General features: G+C 42.6%; 1 protein-coding gene across 1 annotated transcript; it reads right to left on the bottom strand.

Moving 5' to 3' along the window:
• Positions 1-5561: 5561 nt before the first annotated feature.
• LOC147424086 (regulatory protein viviparous-1-like) lies at positions 5562-9722 on the bottom strand. Its single transcript, XM_086501972.1, has 6 exons — positions 7550-9722; positions 7358-7450; positions 7071-7168; positions 6819-6865; positions 6335-6411; positions 5562-6259 (listed from the first exon to the last, which is right to left on the bottom strand). Exons 1-6 carry the CDS (start codon positions 9110-9112, stop codon positions 6143-6145), a joined length of 1995 nt encoding a protein of 664 aa, XP_086358098.1. The 5' UTR covers positions 9113-9722; the 3' UTR covers positions 5562-6142.
• Between the last annotated feature and the right edge of the window lie 11376 nt (positions 9723-21098).

The raw sequence follows: 21098 nt of genomic DNA, 5'->3' as shown, positions 1-21098 counted from the left end.
GAATTTTTGTCCCGTGGAGATCTACTGGATATCTTTCGGAATCACATTACGGACACTTCTCCATGTCTATGTATTCCCCTCTGAAAAGAATGCAGTCATTAGGACAAGCGTGGATAGAATTGTAATCCATCCCCAAGTTTCACAAAATCTTTCTTGCTTCATCTCGGGAATCTGGCATCACATTGTCAGCTGGTAGTATGTGCTCTTTAAGCAATCTACACAACATAAAAATACGATACAGTCGTGTAAAAATCTATCAGATCATTATACATTTAGAGTTTTATTAAAGTAAATTAATTGTAATAGATCACCTGAAAAGCGTTGTGACGCTAGTGTCACTCCATCCAAACTTTGCCTGCATGTTGAGAAGAACCAGGAGTGCTTTCAATCTAAACATACGTGCTCCATTATACAATGGCGTATCGGCTTCACTTTTCATATCATCATAGATAAGCCTTTCTGAATCCATGATCGTCTCGATCATTTCATCAATCTCGGGCTCAAACATTGCCTCGTTGGGAATGTGCTCTACATGATCATCCCCCGAGCTGTCAGAGGCTACATCTTGTGGCCTCATATATGCTGCTTGACCAAAGCGCCTGCGAACACGTCTATTGGGTTGCAAGATTGCTGCTTGTTGGCCAGCGTCAGAGTCCAACGAGTTATAATTGGCAACAACTCGATCTATAATAGATGGATCGAACTCCCCAAATTCGCGAACGTGCTGCAAAGAAACACGTCTTGTCCGTCGCACAGCATGCTTGCATTGATAACAAGGACATAAGACCCTCGTTGAGAGATAGGTGTTTCAGTTGGACGGTCCCACATCCTCGTCACTACTCATAATGATGATAAAAATCTTATAACCTGGACAACAAATTTAATATTCTATTGGCATTCTTCGTCTTATCTCTCTCTCTCTCTCTCTCTCTCTCTCTCTCTCTCTCTCTCTCTCTCTCTCTCTCTCTCTCTCTCCCTCTTTACCTCACATTCTCTAGTCATGTCCAATCCCCGCACACCTCGGTCTAGAGGTGCACGGAGATCAGAACCACCGGGTTATAATCTCGTCTTTATTGGTCAATACCTATATTTGTGGGTACAAGAAATCTACAGACCCACGTCTACATGATACTGCATGTAGTGGAAAAAACCCCTTTGCCTCTTCTCTAGCTGTAGCACTTCACAGCATCTTAACATCTTTTCACAGTAGATCTTTTCACTGTTCGTCTAACTCTAAACCCTAAACCGTAAGTAATTCTTGCGTGGACTCGATCTAACGTAAATAAGCGTAAATCTAAATAAACGTAAATCTAACTAAAAATAAACCTAAATCTAATTTAACGTAAGTTTACATCTAACCTAATCTTTAACGTCTTTTGGGATAGTTTCCTACGACGTTAAAACTCTCTTCTTCTTGTGTGTGTGTGGGGGTAAACCTAAATAAACCTAAGTCTAATCTAACATAACATAAATCTAAATCTAACGTAAATTATGTTATATTAAAAACAAAGAACTAAACTAACAGGGATTATAAGAACCTTAAAACTGATTTAACACATAATTTTTCACATAACTCGGCAAGAGTTGGCATTCTCATCACTAAAGATGTGAGAGTTAACTTCCGGCGGTGACGCTGCCTCATCTCTATCCACATCTGACGACAGCAATTGGCCCTTTAGACCGTTCTTGCTCTTGTTACTAACTTTGAAGTTGCTGTTGAATGACTAGAGGTTGTCTAGATGGTCATTGTGTCGGGGATGTAGTGACTCTTGCCGCCCTGAAGATCCACCTTCTTCCCTATCTTCTGAAGACATTTCACCAGTACTTTTGGATCGATGGAGCCCACCATGAGTGAAGGCAGCAATACCCTATATTCCATTGAGGGCTTTCTTCACCCGCTTCATGCAGGCATCGCAGTCTATGGAGACCTAAATCTAATCTAATATAACGTAAATCTAAATCTAGCGTAAATAAACGTAAATCTAATTAAAAATAAACCTAAATTTAATCTAATTTAACTTAAATAAACCTAAATCTAATTTAACGTAAGTCTACATCTAACCTAATCTTTAACATCTTTTAGGATAGTTTCCTACGACGTTATAACTCTTTTCTTCTTGTGTGTGTGCGCGTGTGTGGATGTGTGTGCCAATAAAAAGAGATAAATGGTATAACCTTTCTATCACCCATGCCAAGTATGATAGATTGGTTATGCCATTTCCCTCTTGAATAATAGGTCTTGAGTTCAACTCCTCGTCGGCTAGATCTTTAGGTCTTTTAATTTTAATTAGTTTCCTACGACGTTAAATTAGTTTCTCTCTCTTTCTCTCTCAATGTGTGTGCGTTTTTTTGTTTATGCATATTTTCTCTCTCTTTTCCTCTCTCAATGTGTGCGTTTTTTGTTTATGCATGTTCTCTCTCTCTTTTCCTCTCTCAATGTGTGTCTTTTTTGTTTATGCATGCTCTCTCTCTCTCTTTTCCTCTCTCAATGTGTGTGTGCATTCTTTGTTTATGTATGTGTGTGTGCGTTTTTGTTTATGTTTTTACTCTCTCTCTCTCTCTCTCTCTCTCTCTCTCTCTCTCTCTCAAAAACACTATGTGTGTGTGTGTATGTGTGTGTGAGAGAGAGAGAGAGAGGGAGAGAGAAAGAGGGGAAGGGAACATGAGAGTGAGGAGAGGGAAGGAGCATACCTGGCTCTCCTTCCTCTCCTCGTGTGTGTGTGTGTGTGTGTGTGTGTGTGGAGAAGAAAGAGAGAGAGAGAGAGAGAGAGAGAGAGGGAGAGCGTTACCTGCTCCTTGCTTGAGGGTGCCGAAAAACTCAGATCTGAGATCTGAGTTTTTGGGTGCTCTCTATTATTTTTTTAGCCCAGTCGGCGTCGCTATGAGCGTCGCAAATTTCTTTGTAAATTTGCGACGCTCATAGCGACGCCGGGAAAAAAAAAATTGAGCGTCACTGTGTGAGCGTCGCTAATATAAATAGCCTCTTGTAGTGGTACAGCACAGGTCAAGGAGTTTCGACGCCATCTTCAGATTTTTAATACACTCCACGTGTAAGAATTGTTTTGTAAAATTCTGAGATCAACAACCCGATCATGCACGCTACATCGAGGAAGCGTTGCATGTTTGATTCCTAAATGCCCCCAATGAACGTTTTTCGGTAGAGTGGTTGGAGGGCTACATTTATTTATTTTTTTGAAAAACAAGCAATCAAGTACACGACACGCAATGGCCAACCAGGCCGCAAATCCAGACAGGAGCTATCACGGAGGCAACATGACAGATGTGGAATGAGAGTAAGCAATGCAGAAAAAGGGGGAACAAGCTACAACGGATTCATCCTATAGACAACAACATAAAGCTTGGACCAAACAAACTCCCACATACTATGATTCGAGAGGCAAAACAATTTGAAATGACAAATATGTGAGTTCTTTAAAATTGGAACCTAAACCCATTTAAAAAAGGTTTTAATTCATGAATTGCTTTTATTATTGCTAACTTAAAAAAATCACTTTGAGTCGCCCAACCAGAGAGAAGGTTAAGTATCCAGAGCGACACACAAAATCGATACTTGGGGATGGTTGTTGGAAAACCATCACATCTCTCACGAGCAATTCAACTCAGCAATCGAATCTCTACAAACGGTAAGTTTAGACAAATCATATTGTATTAATTATTTTGAGTTGTTAATTTGTTTCATTTGATTTTGATTAATATAGAGTCAGAGTGATCAAACGTGTGAACTTATGGATGAGGAGGAGGAGAACTTAGACAGATAGAAAAATATTTATAGCCTTCTTTTAAAGTCTCAATGTGGCACAAGCTCTATGAGCATATGTATATACAATTGAATTAAATTTTTTGTTTTATTTATGATTTTTTTAATCATTGATCTTGCACTTTATATTATCAAGATAAAGTAAATTCCAACGCTATTGTTTATCTTTTTCTGTGCACTTTTCTAAAATGCAATTGATGTTTCATATATTTTATGCAAGTAAAAAATAAAGGTTCTCAAAAACACGGCAATATACGCAATAATAGTCACAAATACATTTTCGCAACTATTACCGCGTACATTGCTAACAAACCATTGCCGCGCCTATTGCCGTCTCTATTACTGCTAACACAATTGTTTCTCTCCATTTTTATTTATTAATCCACGATAATAGGAACGGTTCTCAATTTTTCCTCTTATAGTGAACGCTTTCTTCTTTTTAGTATTTTTTTTTTAAAGCCATTAGTTACATGGCATTTGAGTCTTTAAAAATTCATTTCTTATTATTATTTTCATTTCTCATTTTGTATCCATTGGTTCTATGGATTATCCATTGTGATTATCTTTATCTTCCATTTCGTATACATTTGTTCTATGAATTATAGACATTGCAATTTGTAAGCTTTTTAGAAATATCAATCCAATCTCTCTTTTTTTTTTCCAAAACTCACAATTTGATCCTGAAATCAAATCCCTTTCTTAAAAATGTCGCAAAAGTTAAGTGTACTTTTTTAGAGGCGTTTCGCACAACCAACCCCCACAAGTTCAACTTTGTATACTTTCGCATGGATGACGGGCAGTTTTTGGGAAAAATGTGTCTTGAGCTTATCAACGTGCCGCTTTCAAATTTAAAAATGCCATTTGAAGGCAAGCACAAAAGGAGAAATTCCATCTTAAAATAGAGAGAAATAGACTAAAAAATCAAAAAATAACATAAGTTTTAAAATTTCCACTTGGAAAATTCAAGAAAAGGAACTTTATATGTATGAGAAAATGGTTTTTCCTGCACGCTAATGGTAGTTTTGTAACTCCGCCCAAATGGACGTTGTTTGGCAAAATATTGGAGGGTCTAATGCGTGCGAAAGCATTGGTTGAAGAGGGAAGGGTAGCGCATGGAGGCCATAGGGTAGAGGAGCCAATTGTGGTACGACCTCTAGAGAAGACGCATGAACCCCTAATTTTAATATGTTTGGGGACCAACAGAAGCACAAAAGAGCAAAGTTGAAATGGCTAGCTCATCCAAAATTAAAGACTTCTCATTGGCCAGTGTGTGGGTTCAAGACTCGTGGCTACGTTTTACCTCTTTTAGCCCTCATTATGTTCTTATTCATGCCGTTTCTTGATACATATGATTTCGAAAATGGTGCCATAACTATCAGCTCTCAAACCCAACCAACCCCAAATTAATGTTGCTTAAAGCTTGTGATAAGGCGATGCCACTGAGCGCAAGAAATTGAGCTCGGAGGAGAGAGTTTGAGGCTCCCCAAGTTAGTCGTACCCTTACTAGCCCCTCTATGCCATACAAAAAATGATGCTAATTCATTATAACCGCCTCTTACAAGAAATAGGCGGAACCAATCATTACCTTGCCATGTGGCACTCATCGACAAGCTTTATCCAATGGTTCACAATTGCTCCCAACAGTTCAATTTGCTTTCCCGAGGGCTTATCATCATCATCAATGAATCTCGATGCACAAGAAAAACCTAGGTCTAGTGTAATCCCACCTTCAAAATTTGAAATGTAAAGTTTTCAATTTAAACAAAATTAGTGTAAAACCTTGAAATATAGTCCATAAACCGCTAATACTAATTCAATTATTTTCTATGAATAAGGTAATGATCTTTCTGAAGCTTTCTTACAAGAAAGAGAAGGGATAGCACAGGGAGGCGGCCACAGTTGCCCTCCGCAGCCCACACCTTGTCGGGTTTCAAGTGGTAAATATTTGTACATATTGGGTGCCCTACCCTATCCTCAATGTCGATATCGAGGTAGATGTCAAGGTAAGGTGGTGGTGGTTGATGGTCACAAAAACTAATCTAAACAGTCAAAAGTAGCAAGGTTGCACTTCCACAAAAATCTTGTAGGCAAGACAGGCAACCAGTTTATAGACAGCTTTGTATTGGACTCAAGGGATGTCTTTTAAGAAAGTGATAAAAAATGATTAGCAAGGCTTTCCTTCCTACACATATCACCCTTAAGAGGGACTCTTCAGGATTTATAACTTAGGCGAGCATCATCTTCTTATATTCTTGTTTCAGGAGTCTTTTACATCCTCCAAAGATTGCTCAATCAGCTCCACAAACAACAAGTCCTCGCCCGAATCCTCGGAATTCGTCGCACCTCTCGCTATTGAGACCAAGTTTACCTCCTCGTCCTCCGACAAGCTTCTATTCCTTTTATCTCCTGAATGCACATCATTATTGCTCCGGCCTGCCAATGCTGTGGATTGGATTCCCGATCCTTAACACCCTTAATCACCTGTAAATGATGGATTAGTAGCTTCGACGTGTACATGCGACACTATCGTCCCTTGAAACTGCAACAAATACTTACATATCTGTTTGTCAAGCTGTCCATGTACATCATCATGTAGTCACCTTCCTTGAGATCATAAAGTTTTACAAAGTCACCTATTGGCAAGGTAAAGGTATTCTTTAGTCACTTTCCTCTCTCATAGATAAGTGTGTGTGTGCACAAATGTGTTACATTTATGTCTTTTGCACATAAACACAAGCCAATTGTAAGAGGATAGATGTGTGTATATTTCAAGTTTGTATGCTTTTGTTTGTCTTATGTTTGTATGCTTTTGTTTGTCTTATGTGTGAAGAGGGAACTCACACCCACTCTCACTCATGCTCCTCGAGGTTGGGATCAACTGGGATAGACTCACACCATGCTCGGACACTACCTCAAAGACACTAATCAAGAACCTTACCACCTGAGCTTGCGCATATACACATATCAATGTATGCATAAAGGCAATATCATGCAATAAACTAGGTAGCAGGATTTACAGCACAAAAGACAAGATACTCACTTGTATTCTCAAGTAGATACATACGGCTCTTGTTGTTGGGCCAAAACCTGAGTATGTCCACCATCAAACAAAACAGTTAGGAACACAAAATCTGTAAGCTGGCGAAGAGATGGCGTGCTAATGCTCATGTTGTACACATGCCGGCATATATGTGTAAGCGCGCATGGATGCATAAATGCACGTGTTGTTCTGAACAATATAACGTCATTCAGAATCAAGCAAGATCGAGCATCAACAACAAAATTAAGTTACCTGTATCGCATCTTCCAGACTTTGGTTGAGTTTGTATCCTCCACAACAAGGTTCACACCGTCTCTAAACTCTAAAGGAGGTAAGCATGTCTCAGCCGCCTTCTGTATGCAGGCACACACACGCACAAAGAGGTCACGCCAGCTTACATAAAAGTTGCCGTGATTAAAACAACCATTCCTGAAACTTGCAAAACATGCATCCACACACATGACGACTTCAATGCTCTGCATGCGTGCGCACACGCACACACTCTCTCTTTCGAACACACTTGCTTAGCAACTGTCTACCTTTGGCAAGACAATTCTGCCAAGACTCCCCACATCGCTTAGTTTCAATTCCTTATGGAACAGAAGCTTCAAGTTTCTCTCTGGCCTTTTACTCTGCAAGCCATCACAAACACAGACATTTACTGCACTGGAAAAAATCCATGTACCTTATTCAAACAAAACCATAGTCTGAAAGGTGCTGTGAAGCCATACTTGTTGATGAGTTGTTGTAACGGATGCTTTTGAGCTCTGCTGGCACGATTGTGAGCTTGAGTACGTCGAGGGCTTTTGCATTCCATTCCCAAACGGCTGGGACCAGGAGGTTACATTGGAGTGCCCATAACCGTTGCAAGTCGCTGCTCCAGCTAACCGATGATGCTGGCTTGCTGTTGCCCATTTTCGATTACGTCGGACACTCCATCTTTGCCGTTCCATTCGACTTTTGCGGGCAGCACGAGTAGTTGCTGCAGGTGTTGCATCTGTCAATTGTTGCTGATGTGCCATCGACATCATCATACTGCTGGCATCTGCACTGCATGCGCTGCCAAGGTGGTTGTTGCTGCCTCGAGCTAGCACCTGCAAAGAAGGCATCGCAGATGAAGGGCCAACCCCACGCACAACATTACTGTTTTGCTGAAGCCATGGATTGTTGGAATGGTAAAAGTTAGTACTAGGAAGAGGGCTACAAGCACCCGGCCCATTGGTGATTGTACCATATCCGCTAGGCATGGGGCTGGAGATGTTCGGATGCACTAGAGTTGTGTGTGCACCTTGGGCTCTTGAAGCAGTCCAATCAGCGCTTAATGCAGTAGTCGGCGAACTCCCACAACCAGAGAAGGTGGTCTGCATGTGGGTTTTGGCCCCAAGCAAAACACCAGGAGAACCTGATGCACACAATGTATCCCTACTTGAGACACCCTCCATAGTCATGACCGTGGTCGCTTCAAAATCTGTCACAGGTGATAGGCTTGTACGAAGTGCGGAAGGTGACACCATAGCCGCACCCTTCCCTGCTGCAGCATTCTGCCGCGAGTTTTGGACCCACATCAACACAAACTTCAAGAAGAGCATCAGCCCTTTCTTTCCTCCACCTAGCCTTTTAGTCACATTCTCAATAGTGGATGTCTTCAGCTTGATTCTTCGGAGATCCGACAGAGAAACCCAGTGAGCATTGCTCTGTAACCAGCATGCAAACATCTGAGACGCAGATTCCTCCTCGCCTCCAACGGAAGAAGAGGACACTGCTTGCACATCCTTCACAGTCGGAAATGAAGTAGGCGAATCCAAGCCTTGCAGGTTGGAGTCTAAAGCCGGCCATGTACTCATGTCATCCACCAAGGAAAAGTCTTGTGGCAAACTCAAATCTGGGAAGAGATCATTCATGGAGGGGAGGCCAGACTCACTAACCACCTCCTGTGAGGCATCAGACTCCAAAAACTTATCTAAGCGAGATAGGAGCATGTCTTCGTCGTAACCAGAGTCCCTCCGGCTGCAACATCTTTCCGAGGGAGACACTTGATCCTTCAAACAAGACTTCATATCCAGGTCTAGATCCTCAGAAATATCATCCACCTCATGCATGTCGAACACTAGGTCTCCTTCCTCAAGGATGGAAGCAGGGATATTCATCAGAGGGGAGCTGGATACAGCATGATAGTCAAGTGGCAATGAAGTAGACTCATACTTGCATGAGGTAATTGAAATCGCCGATGTTGTATCACCACCCCTGCCTCTCTCAAAAAAGTGTGGAGGCCTCGTTGGTGAGCTCAGTAGCATTGAAAAGCTCCGAGGAGGAAGAAGATGAGGTCGACGAGTCTGAGCTTGGAGATGATGACTCGAGAAATGAAGGAACAGCTAAGCAACTGAAGGTGTCGACGCAGCCGGTGTCTGTAAAAGCTTCGCCTTGGAGCATTGGTAAGTGGACGCTGGGGCCGACAAGGCAAGTTGCATTAACACCCATATCCTCTACCCTAAACATTGCAAAGAAGATTACTCAATATTGCATAGAAGTTGCTTTCAGAGATCAGACAGCTACTGAAGGACATGGTTGTTGCAGGCCCAAGGCTTCTCATGGATGTGCCATGTAAGATAGGTAAGATTTGCTCTCTCTCTCTCTCTCTCTCTCTCTCTCTCTCTCTCTCTCTCTCTCTCTCTCTCTCTCTCTCTCTCTCTCTCACACACACACACACACAGAGTACGCTGCACGGACGTGAAGAAACCATGCACGGTTTGGAGCACCCACTTATACATACGCAGGAGTCAGGACACTCCGATGATCTCTCTCTCTCTCTCTCTCTCTCTCTCTCTCTCTCTCTCTCTCTCTCTCAGCACAGTCTACAAAAATAATCGCTCAGCCAGCGCACAACAACAGGTGGCCACCAAACAGAGACGAAGACAGAACTTTATAGAGAGAGCTGGGGAGGGAATGGAGATTGATGGCGACGTTAAAAAAATTAACGATGATAGATATTGTATTACGCGACGATGATTATCAAAAATGGCGTTTACCTCTGCTTAAGACGCGGTGGTGCCGAATCTCGTGTACTGGGCAGTAAGGTGTTGGCACAGTAGCCCACCAAAAGAGAAACCACGGTCAAAGAAATTGAGGAAGATTGCTTGTTCTTCAAGCAGGAGACTCCAACCAAAATATTTTCCTCGGTACGAGGAAACACAAGAGAAAGTTCTGTAAAGCCACCCACACCACTCTCAAGCTGGCTGCTGCTGCTGTCAGCCTGTGTGTATGAGAGAGAGAGGGGGGAAGAGAGAGAGGCTCTCTTCCGAGAATGAAGGTGTTTACACACTGACGAGCGCTTGTCCATCCTGTTTTGAGATGGGCGGGCAACCCTTTACACACCAAGAGACTACATTTTTCTTTAATCTTTCAATTTGCGTTGTGAGCTGTCAACAAGCGTGGGCAGTCTATTGGCTTATAGCTTTGGCTCATCTGCAGGATTCCAGCGCCCGACCCCGGCTGCCCATCGCGTTGTCCACGCCGCCTCCCACCGAGTAAAGTGGCTTCCAGCTCAACACCCGGTCACCGGAGTGCCTGATCCGGGCAGTGCTCGATAAAAACCTAGGTTTAACCCCCACCTGCACATTTTGAGATTTACCTCTAAATTTTTTAAGTTGAAGGTGAGAAAACCTACAAAAATTGAAAAAAATAGTGGATCCGGGCTCTCTTCCGAGAATGACACGCACACGCTGTTATTACAAACACGTGCGATGGCGCTTTGAAATCTCTGAGCTCTTCCTATTTTTAACCCCCCCCCCCCCCCTTTCTAACCTATCACGTGTCCATTGGACTTTCCGCTTTCTACAATTTTCTTTTCACGCTCCTAGGCTAATTTATTATTATATTTTATCTTGTTGCGTTTAGAGTTTCCACTCCGCCATGGACGCTCGCTAGCAGCCAGCTGCTTCTACCTCCACTCTCGACGCCCGAGTCCCGACCGTTCATGAGCCTCCAGCTGTACTCACGTGCGTCCGTTCTCTCCCACTCTCATCACCAGCTCGGCCAATTGCCGACCTCCACAGTCCACCTGCCTGCTCGCGTTCCCTGTTCTTTCTCCAGACGTCGGCGATGTCTCTCGGCTGCCTGGCATCAGCTCATTGCTCAGAGGAGTCCATGCAGGGCATAGGCTTTTAGCAATTTTTTTCAAACGTAAGGTGAATAAGGTCTACTCTCGGGAATCGGAGACTCGGAGTGCAACCTGTCGAGTTGGTAGAGGGCATGGAGCTGCTGGAAAGCACTAGCCTATTCTTGTTTTTCAAAGCATAGCGGTTTTACTGTTTGTGTGTGGCGGTGGGACCTGGCGCCCACGCAGAGAGCTCCACCTGTCCCAATTGGGCAAGCGTGCTGGACGGATAGGACAGCCCGCCTTTGTTTCTCCTACCGGATGAGGATCCCACAAAGCACGTGACGGTGGGGCTTCTTGACATGCCCCACTGCTGCTTCCCCCTTGTGAAACGGGCTTGCTTGGTGAGGTCTACCACGTCGTCTTTGCCCTATAATCCCTTCTCATTGGCTGATTTCCGCTTTACCATATGCCCGCCCAGATTTTGGCGCCCTTCCTCTCCATACACATGTATGGGCAGGGAATGATGCTGATGAGATCATCCTTTCACACGTACATTGCCACTCCGGTTGTAGATTAGCGCCATGTCACACCATGGCTCCTAGCCTACTGTCATAGGTACATGTAGGTAATGTACCTTCAACAAGCCTAACTCTGTTGAAAAACAAATGAGTTATGTCTTGATCCCTGGTTTTACATCTACAGCATATCCCATTTCCAATACCAATCTTGGTAGCTTTAGTAGCACACAAGACTCCTTGATGCAAAGTTAGCCACATAAGAAAACTATACTTCTTGGCCACTGCGTAAGCCCATAAACATCTAAATCTATATGTTCACTGTTTAGAGCTCCATTGGACTTGCCATCTCTTGTTAAGTTTCTATTTCAGTTCAATATCCACTAATCTTCTTGCTTTGTGGCTGGTAAAAATTTCTGCAACATTGGAGGCCAGAGTGCTCTTAAGCCAACAAGAACCTTAGGAAGGTAATGTTTTGCTAGTACTTCTTGAGCTCTTTGTCTGCACCACACAGCTTCACCCATAGATAAATTAAACTCCCTTTGGATGGATTCAACTTTCTTAACTCATTTGTTTTTCAAATGCAGATGTAAGGCCCATGTCACACACGGGCGCCGAACATGCCAAAGAAGAGCGCCTTTGGGCGCCCATAATGTCACAGGGGCGGAGGACACATTTAATTTTATTCACTTTTCAACGAACGAGCGATAGCCAGCTGGAGAAGCATCAATCACGGGGGCGGAGGACACATTTAATTTTATTCACTTTTCAACGAACGAGCGACAGCCAGCTGGAGAAGCATCAATCACGGGGGCGGAAGCGCTACAGCTCGGACCTACTGGCTATCCTTCGTGCACCTTCTTCTACTCATGTCCACACAATGCCAAGATTGGGCGAGGGGGTGAGTCCGCTTGCTTTTCTGCTCTAGCGGCGTCAGCCAGCCAATGGCTTGTCGCCATCTCACTTGCACACACGTCCGGTGGACGTGTGTGACAGAGGCCTAATTCAGAAGTTATAGCTGCCATTAGAAAAGTTTCCATGAACATTTGCTCTCATGCAATGGATTTCAAAGACCTACTCCTTGGTATCTCCAAAGGGTGGGACATTCCTCTATGGACCATATGGAGGGGAACCATCCTCTGGTTTGTATGGATTAACATGTTGCAAGCTTCTTTTGGTATACCTGGTAGCATTTGCTTATATCAGCTCAAGCATGATTTATCCAAGCTGTCTGAAACCTTATGTAAAGAAACTAAAATAACCTCCTCCTCTCCTATTTATGTTCTTCAGAGGTTTTACCATTGGAAACAGTGGAGATCAACGATCCCTTATCATTACAGTGCTCCTAGGCTCAAGATGAAAGATAATCTCATGTTGTAATTCGCCTCTGCAGGGCTATCCCACCCCTTACATGTGGGATCTTGTACTTGTTAAGTTTGTGTTCAATTTACTTCCACTTTCCTTTTAAAAAAAAAACAAGCCTAACTCTTTATCTAAGGTTGGGTTCAGACTACTGGCCCAACCCCTCCCAACTCTGAGCGCGCATCCTTCGTGGCACACCACGGTTGGATAATAAAAGGAAGCGATGGTTTTCGAACCCACCATCGAGCGGGTGGTCTCTCACCTCGGACGAGCAACACTGCGACCTTTTCAACATAAAACGCGGTGACACCGTGAACCCGTGACCCCACAAGGAAGAAGGCAAGTGCCCTAGCCACGAGGCCAATGCTCACTTATTGAAAAGCTAATGTGAGATGCTATTTTTCAGCTTGTCCATGCACAATGTGAAATAAACGTTGTAGCAAAACGAGAGAGACTTTGAGGGTTGGTGTGCAATCTGAACCTGCCCTTAGAGCCCCATCTTACCAAGAGGTTGCAAGACATACACGACAATGAACCCACGCTCTATCACTAGCGGTTTAGTTAATGTATGTTCAAAATCCCGAGTGTTCGTTTGAGAGCCCCATCCCACCAAGGGGTTGGAGAACATACATGACAATGAACCCATGCTCTGGAAAAGCATTGTTTCTCCTCATCAAAAGTCACAATCACCCCCAAGTTTAGGTCAATTGCTCCTACTTTCAAAAAAAAGTTATAACATTTGCAACACAATATCAAGGTGCCATAAGCCCTACAAGCATGGATGGCTACTTTTGGAGGACCTGAGTCACTCTAGCCCTTCAAAGTGATGGATCGTGGCTCTTAGGGCTAGGCTATCAATCTCCTCGAATGTCTCCCTCCATATGCAAGCACCAACATTTCTTTTTGGGGAGAATGCTGATATCAATAAAGTCAACAATAAAGAATGCACACCTGGCTCATTAGATAGGAGAGAGCCACTCCATACATTGAGAGCAAACTAGCCATGTACATGATTGTCCTAAAGATTTAAAACACGAACAAGCCCTTAAGGAAAACACCCAAACATGGATGGAACTAAACAATGTGATATACGTCCTAAATGATGAGTGATTGAGTGCATAGAAGCCATTGTTTTTGTACCACCTTTGCCAAGAAAACTCCCCTTCAACAGCTAGACAATCATACTTGTCAGCCTCCAATTTGGCCACATCTCATATGCAGCTTGTAGCTTTAAAAATGCGACAACACTGAATGTAATTAGATGTAACTTAAGGGAAGATAACTGATTTTCTTCCTTTAATTCGAATGGCACCAAGTTAGCTCTAAATAAGTTCCAGATAAGAACATCGTCATGCTTATACACTCATTGCAATCTCTTGCCCAGTAAAAGGCAAAAGGGCTTTGTGCAAAAAAGGTAGTGTGCTTCAAAAGTTATTTGGAGATATGTCCATTGCTTAAGGCGTTAGCATATTTCACAGGTCATTTAGAGGGCCTTATAAGAATAATATATTTCTCTCTCTAGAAATTTTTCTTAAAATGTATTCGCACTTATGCTAACTTCTCGTACTTTTTAAAATGGTCACCTTTTCAGTCAATGCAAGTGTCCTTTTCATGAGGTGGGTACCACTAATTCAATATGACTTTGGGCATCAATAACAAAAAATCATGAAATTATCAAATAGTGGTAGACCCTTATGGGTGTTTTTTGGCATTTTCTTCCTCCTCGGGTGTCAGAACGAAGCAAGTAGATATGACCGTCCAAGAACCTAAAAAACAAATGTCTACTTGCCTCGTTTTGATACCCGGAGAGGGAGAAAATGAAAAAAAGCCTAATAGACGCCTTGGCGGTGTCAAAAGCTTTAAATTCTACCGCTACTTGACAGCTTCATTAAATTTTTAATTTTATTGATAACGAAAGCCATATAGAATGAGGGACACCTACCTCATAGTAAAGAAACTTGCATTGAATGAAAAGGTAACCGTGGGTGACACCTTTTTTTATATTTTTGTTAATATCAACCTATTTTTCTATGTAACGTTGGCCCTTCTCTGTGACGTATCCTATATGGGGGAGTGCACACACTATCGAGCTAGGGGTAATGGGGTTGTTTGAACCGTCCCTTAGATATTGAGAGCTATTAAAGGCTCTGAGAGCCAGGTGTCAATCTCGCTTGTGCCTTGCCCATGCAGGAGGCAACGGTTGTTGGTCTAGGGGGGAGGCAGTGCTTGACACCTCAGTGTGTGTGTTTGATCCCTATGACGACTCTTGCTCGCACCTACTTTGCTACAGTGGTAGCAGAGCCTGCTGATTCTCTTTCTCGTGGTGCACTCTCTTGATGTCGCATCTGGCTGCCCTTTGAACGCCCTTGTTTGCTTATATTCGCTTGCTACAACAACTCACGAAGCCGTTTAAGTTTTTTTCTGCCAACAGTAACCGCTCGTTAGGCTTGTCAAGCTCGCTATTGAGCTCACAATACGATAAGCTGCTGGTTGTATCAACTCGCCAGTTGCACCATTAAAGAGGGTCACCATAGCTGCAACACTGGCCAAACCCACTATCAAGCTCACAATTGACAGGTAGACATTTTCTTATCATCGCATGCACCTAGGGCAATTGCTGCTCGTTTGGATATTCAGAGTAACAAAGGCTCATTCCCACCAAGTATTCATAAGGATTTAAGCAAGGAGAAAGCTTATAATGAGGAGACAAAACTAGCAAAGGCCAATTACCTTGGCAAAACTTGGATTCAAAGTGTTCGTCGAGAGATTGCGCACGCATCAATACTCTTCATCAAAGCCTTTTTGGGCACACTTCAGAAAGTATTATGTACATTTGTGCATAGCTTACTTTTACCATCTTTTCCAAAGTCTTTAAATGAGTTTTGCTTTAAAAACTTACAAAATGCAAAAAGATCAAAATCAAAAACCACCTGAGACCGACACCAATCAAGCCCAAAATATGTATGGGATTGAGGACATGGGGGAAAGTGGGATGTGCCATCTCGTGGGTAGCATGAGATGATAGTGCATAGGGTAGAAAATAGAGAATTAAAATTACAAAATTTTTTGGTTTCTCTAGATGGTCTCAAAGATCAAATGACCAAGTTGATTGAGTGTATGCAAAAGGGTAAGAAGCCGATGACAGAGTCGTCTCTTGGCAGTTGATTCAAACATGCCTTCCACATGTAGGAATGGTGGATCTATGTATAGAGAGACTGCTTTCCCTCCTCCTAAAAGCCAATCTAGACCCAGAGAAAATCCTATCCTCAAAGACATGAAACCTCCTCAATTTAATGGTGGTGAAGAAAAAGATAGAAACAAAGATGCTATCTATACTTTACTGTAGAAATGGCAAGATCTACATATGCTAAAACATACCCCACCACAGTACCAGCCACTTGAGGCTAGTCTATCATTGGGGCCAAATGCCTACAAATAGTGGATGAGTCTCAAGGCATTAGGAAAGATTCCAAGGGATTGGGCTCAATTTGAGAGAATTTTTGTGAAAGAATTTCTGCCTGAAAATGAACCAGAAAGAATTTGGGAGGATTGGGACAAAGCTATGCAATGGGGTAGGCCTTTGCTTACTTACATTGCAGAGTATATAGAAATAATCCTTAGGCTTCAAGGGATAGATAACTTTCACAAAACAAGAGGGTTACAGGGATTAGATAAACATTTCAAGCGAGAGGTAAAAAGAAGTGCACCAAAAACTTTGGAGAAAGAAATTAAATTTGCACAAATCTATGAAGATAATACTCACTTGACAGCTTCTAATCCCACTCAGACTGAGCGCAAGTCCATAGGTATATGGGTATCATTGCCTTTTCTAAGAGGAAAAATAAATCTCCCATTTAATGAGGAGGTTACACCACTGTTTAAAAATATGGTTGCACCATTACCTAAGTTGATCAAGCTTCCAATAGGCTTTTAGTGCTTTTGACATCCATTAAGGATGAAGAGTCTTTCATGGAAAGTTTAGCATTGACATCCATTTGAGTGCTCAGAATTTGGCAATCCAACATCCCAATATGCCTTCATGATTTATATTTCATACTTTTGTTTTGATAAATAAAACTCCATTTGTGGTTCGCTATACCTCAATTCCAAGCAATAGTGTAGAAGCCTCAAGTCTGGCATCTCAAACTTTGAGTTAACTTCCAATTCTCACCAAGGCATTCTTTATGATCCCCTATGAGAATCAAGTCATCTACATACAAGGTACTAATGTCATACATCTCATTCTTCCTTACAAGTTTGCATCAAAAGCACTTCTTCTAAAACCAAGCTTTTTGAAAAAGTTGTTCATTCTTTCAAACCATGCTATTGGTGCCTACGTTAGGCCATACAAAGACTTTCTCAATCTGCAAAGATTATTTTTTGGATGGGGAAACTCAAACCTTGGTGATTGAGCTACATATACCTCATCCTTGAGATGTCCATTTAGAAAAAGATGATTTTACATCCATTTGAAAAATAGGCCCATTTTTAACATCAGTAAATGCAAGCATTGTGTGCATGTAGTGATCATGCAAACTGTTGGAACAAAGGTTTCACTAACATCAAAACCTTCAACTTGTGACAAACCTTGTGCTACTAACCTTGATTTGTACTTTTCTAATGAGCCATTTTCCCTTTATTTGACGTTACAAATCCACTTTGTGTCGATGACCTTCTTTTTTATTGGTTGATCCCCTAGCTTAGGCTAGCTCCCAAGTGTTATTTTTCATGATCCTGTCATACTTGGACTACATTTCTTCTTTCCACTTTAGATCAACCATGGCGTCCTCCAAGTATTCAATCTCATTAATATAGCTCATGATCTCAACCATTAGAGCCATGTTGACAATGTGTTCAGAAGCCCTTATCTGCTCCTCTATTTCCCTTGTCCTTCACAAACCATATGATGCTACCTCAGGAGTATCAACATGAGGAATAAAATCATCAAGGAGCCACCAACCCCACTTTGGTGGTGGCTTTTTGCCAGGACAAGGGTAGGACCAAGGGGGGCGCACGTCTCTAGCAAGGCTGACTAAGGATGAGATGTCAAGGGATCTCCTAAAGGTAGGTAGGAAGCCTATAAGAGGAGTATGGCTGGGTGAAGAATAACATGCTCAATTCTTTGATCCTTTTAGTGAGAGTATAGAAATTCAAGTTCTTGGGGAAAGAGGGTTCATGGACAACCCACTTGCATATGCATGGCATGCACAAGCTTCCATGGCGTGATTGAGGAGGCTAGGTTGAGGCACGTGGGAGTAGGCCATTACGAAGAGGGGGAGAGCTCAATGACCTTAGCTATTTTCACTTAGGTGTAACCAAACATGTGAGTGATTAATGCTATGGAAATTATGTTTCATGGATGCCTTCAACCTTGGCTTGTAGCGTGCATGACGAGCAAATTTCTCCCTCTTTGTGCTATCAAAATTCCACTCCATATATCTCAAGTCCTATTCAGATGTGGGTGACCCTTTGGGGAAATTTAGGTGGACAAAGTGGCCAAACTCTCCAAGGTGCCCATCCCCACATCAAGCACGGCTTGGACATCGCATAAGAACGAGATTCCATCATGCGGTTCCCATAAAGGGCACATAGGAAAGTCTAAGCTTTTTGAAGCTTGTGCAGAGTTGGTAGAGGAAGGGGTAAAAAGAGAAATAAATCGAGCTTGATGGGAGAATCTCATTGTTCTAAGCTAAACAGATCTTACCTATCAAATTGTTTTTGGCTCAAGATTCAAATTTATGGCTACAATGATGAATAGAAAGAAAACACCAAGGTCACATAAAAACAACATTCTTGATTTAACATTGGTTTTTTAATACTTATGTGGTTTTGTTGAAGGTTCCGCGGGAAGCGTGTGCAAGTGCAAGTGCGAGAGCAGAGAAAGAGAGACCTGCTTTGGGTGGAGCGCACAACAATGTTATCCTGTTTTGCAGCTCCTTATTCTGTTGTATTAAAGAATAAGTGTAGATTGGTTAAGTTAGTAGATGGGTTATTAGTAAGTGGGATGTCCGGCCAATTGGCCTGAATCCCAACAAACTCCCACTCACAGGCCAACGCAGGCCAAGTGGCCTGGTATATACAACCGTGAATCAATCTAGTGGCTTCAACCTATACCCATCAACTCACTTCAATGTGTAAACCGCTCCAAAGCTAAGCCTTTCATCAAAGCATCTGCTGGGTTGTTGTCAGTGTGTACCTTGACCAAATCAATGAGATTTTTGGCCAAGAAGTCTCTCACAAGATGATACCTGACTTCAATGTGTTTCGATTTGGAGTGAAACACGGGATTTTTTGCCATTGCAAGAGCACTCTAACTATCACAATATATCAGTGGAGTCTCATCAATGCCAAGATTTTTTACTAAGCGAGATAACCATACAGCCTCTTTACTTGCATCCGACAATGCAATATACTCTGCTTCCGTAGTGGAAGACAACGTACAATCTTGAAGACATGACCTCCAAGATACTGCTGCTTCAGCAAATATGAAGACATAGCCAGATGTCAATCTCCTATTGTCGACAGAACCCGCATAGTCTGCATCCGCATAACCCACGATGGACGCATCACTGTTCCCGAAGCGTAAACACCTGTGGACCGTACCTTTGAGGTACCTAAGAATGTGCTTCACTGCTTTCCAATGCTTGCTGCCTGGATTTGCTATATATTGTCTCACCACTCCCACTGCAAAAGCAATGTCTGGTCTTGTGGCCACCATAGCATATATGAGACTGCCCACTGCCGAAGAATATGGTACCTTAGCCATTTCCGCTCGCTCATCATCAGATTTGGGTGCATCTTCCTTGCTAAGTTTCAAGAATGCCTGCATTGGGGTACTCAATGCTTTGAAACGCTGCAAAACTTTCTCAATGTATGTTTCCTGAGATAACTCAAGAATACGACATTTGCATCTCTTTTGATTCGCATGTCAGTAAATATCTAATATCTAACCAACCCAAATGATTTTCTCATATTAAACTGATCATCTAATGTGGGATAATAAACGGGAACAAGGGTTAGAATATAGACATGTGCTTACGGATCTATCTCAACACGGGGCCAATGGTAAAGGGGCCCAAATGAGAGATGGTCTATCAAAGAGAAAGGTTAACTAATGGATCTTAAAAGACCTTAGGGTTAGCTTCATTAAAGACCTCCAATGGTTAGTGCTAAAAGTCCTTTGACCTTAAGCAAGCTAGGGTTGAGCTTGAGGTGGGAACCCAACCTAAACTTGTCTTTGACCTTAAGCAAGCTAGGGTTGTGCTTGAGGTGGGGACCCAACCTAAACTTGCCTTTGACCTTAGGCAACAAGCTAGGACTGAGCTTGAGGTGGGAACTCCAACTAAGGTGATTGTCATGCTTGATGACTAAGGTACTTGAGGTATTTGTCATACTTAATGAGGAAGTTGCTTGAGAAGCTTCCTATGCATGGGGGGTAAGATGCTTGAGTCAAAAAGAGACCCTAAACACTTAATGAGGAAGTTGCTTGAGAAGCTTCATATGCATGGGGGGTAAGATGCTTGAGTCAAAAAGAGACCCTACACACCTAATGAGGAAGTTGCTTGAGAAGCTTCCTATGCATAAAAGTCCCAAAGTTAGGGGAATCTTTGACCTAACCTTCCACTCACCCAAGGGGCACCCCTTTTCTAAAAGGGCACATGGGACACATGTCAGACTTTCACTAAGCTTAACCACATGGTGTGCTTGAATGCTATTGGTTGGGCTAAAGAGGGGTCCAATGAGCTTCTAGCTCCATCCAACAAATATCTAGATATTTTCAAGCTCTCTCTCTCTAAGGGGTAAGGAGGACACTTGTCCAAAGACTACCCATGTACTTGAATGCATGTTGCATGTGATTGGCTTGGGGGGAGAGGGGTCCAATGAGCTTGAAACATGTGTAAAAGCAAGGGGGGTGCTGGGGGATACACACACACACACACACACACACACACACACACACACACACACACACACACACACACACACACACACACACTCATTTTGTAGATTCATTCTCACTTGGAAAAAGTTGAGGAACTCCACCTCCTTCTCCAAGCTTGTGAGAAGTGAGAGCCTACACCAACACTCTTGGCTATGGAATGCAAATCCAACCAAGAGCCATGCTTCAATGCTTAAGCTTGCCATCTTCTCCATCTCCATTACTATGCTATTATGTATGCTAGCAAGAAAAGTAATGATAAGTGAGGAACTATTTCTTTCTCCTATGGAATGTTTCTTCTTCCTCTTCCCTACCCTCATTCCCCGCTAGCTCTCTCCACCTTTGAAGGTGTTTGAGGCCTTGGGATT

The sequence above is a fragment of the Adiantum capillus-veneris genome, chromosome 26 (assembly GCF_014529385.1).
Source record: "Adiantum capillus-veneris isolate H3 chromosome 26, ASM1452938v2, whole genome shotgun sequence".
Taxonomy (NCBI): Eukaryota; Viridiplantae; Streptophyta; class Polypodiopsida; order Polypodiales; family Pteridaceae; genus Adiantum; species Adiantum capillus-veneris.
The sequence above is the reverse complement of the archived record's forward strand: the minus strand, read 5'-3'. Positions and strand labels throughout refer to the sequence as shown.

Coding starts and splice junctions, on each gene's coding strand:
- LOC147424086 (XM_086501972.1), bottom strand. CDS start 9,112: ATGCTACTGAGCTCACCAACGAGGCCTCCACACTTTTTTGAGAGAGGC. Junction 7,169..7,357: donor GCAGAATTGTCTTGCCAAAG/GTAGACAGTTGC, acceptor TGCATACAGAAG/GCGGCTGAGACATGCTTACC. Junction 6,260..6,334: donor ACAGCTTGACAAACAGATAT/GTAAGTATTTGT, acceptor CATCATTTACAG/GTGATTAAGGGTGTTAAGGA.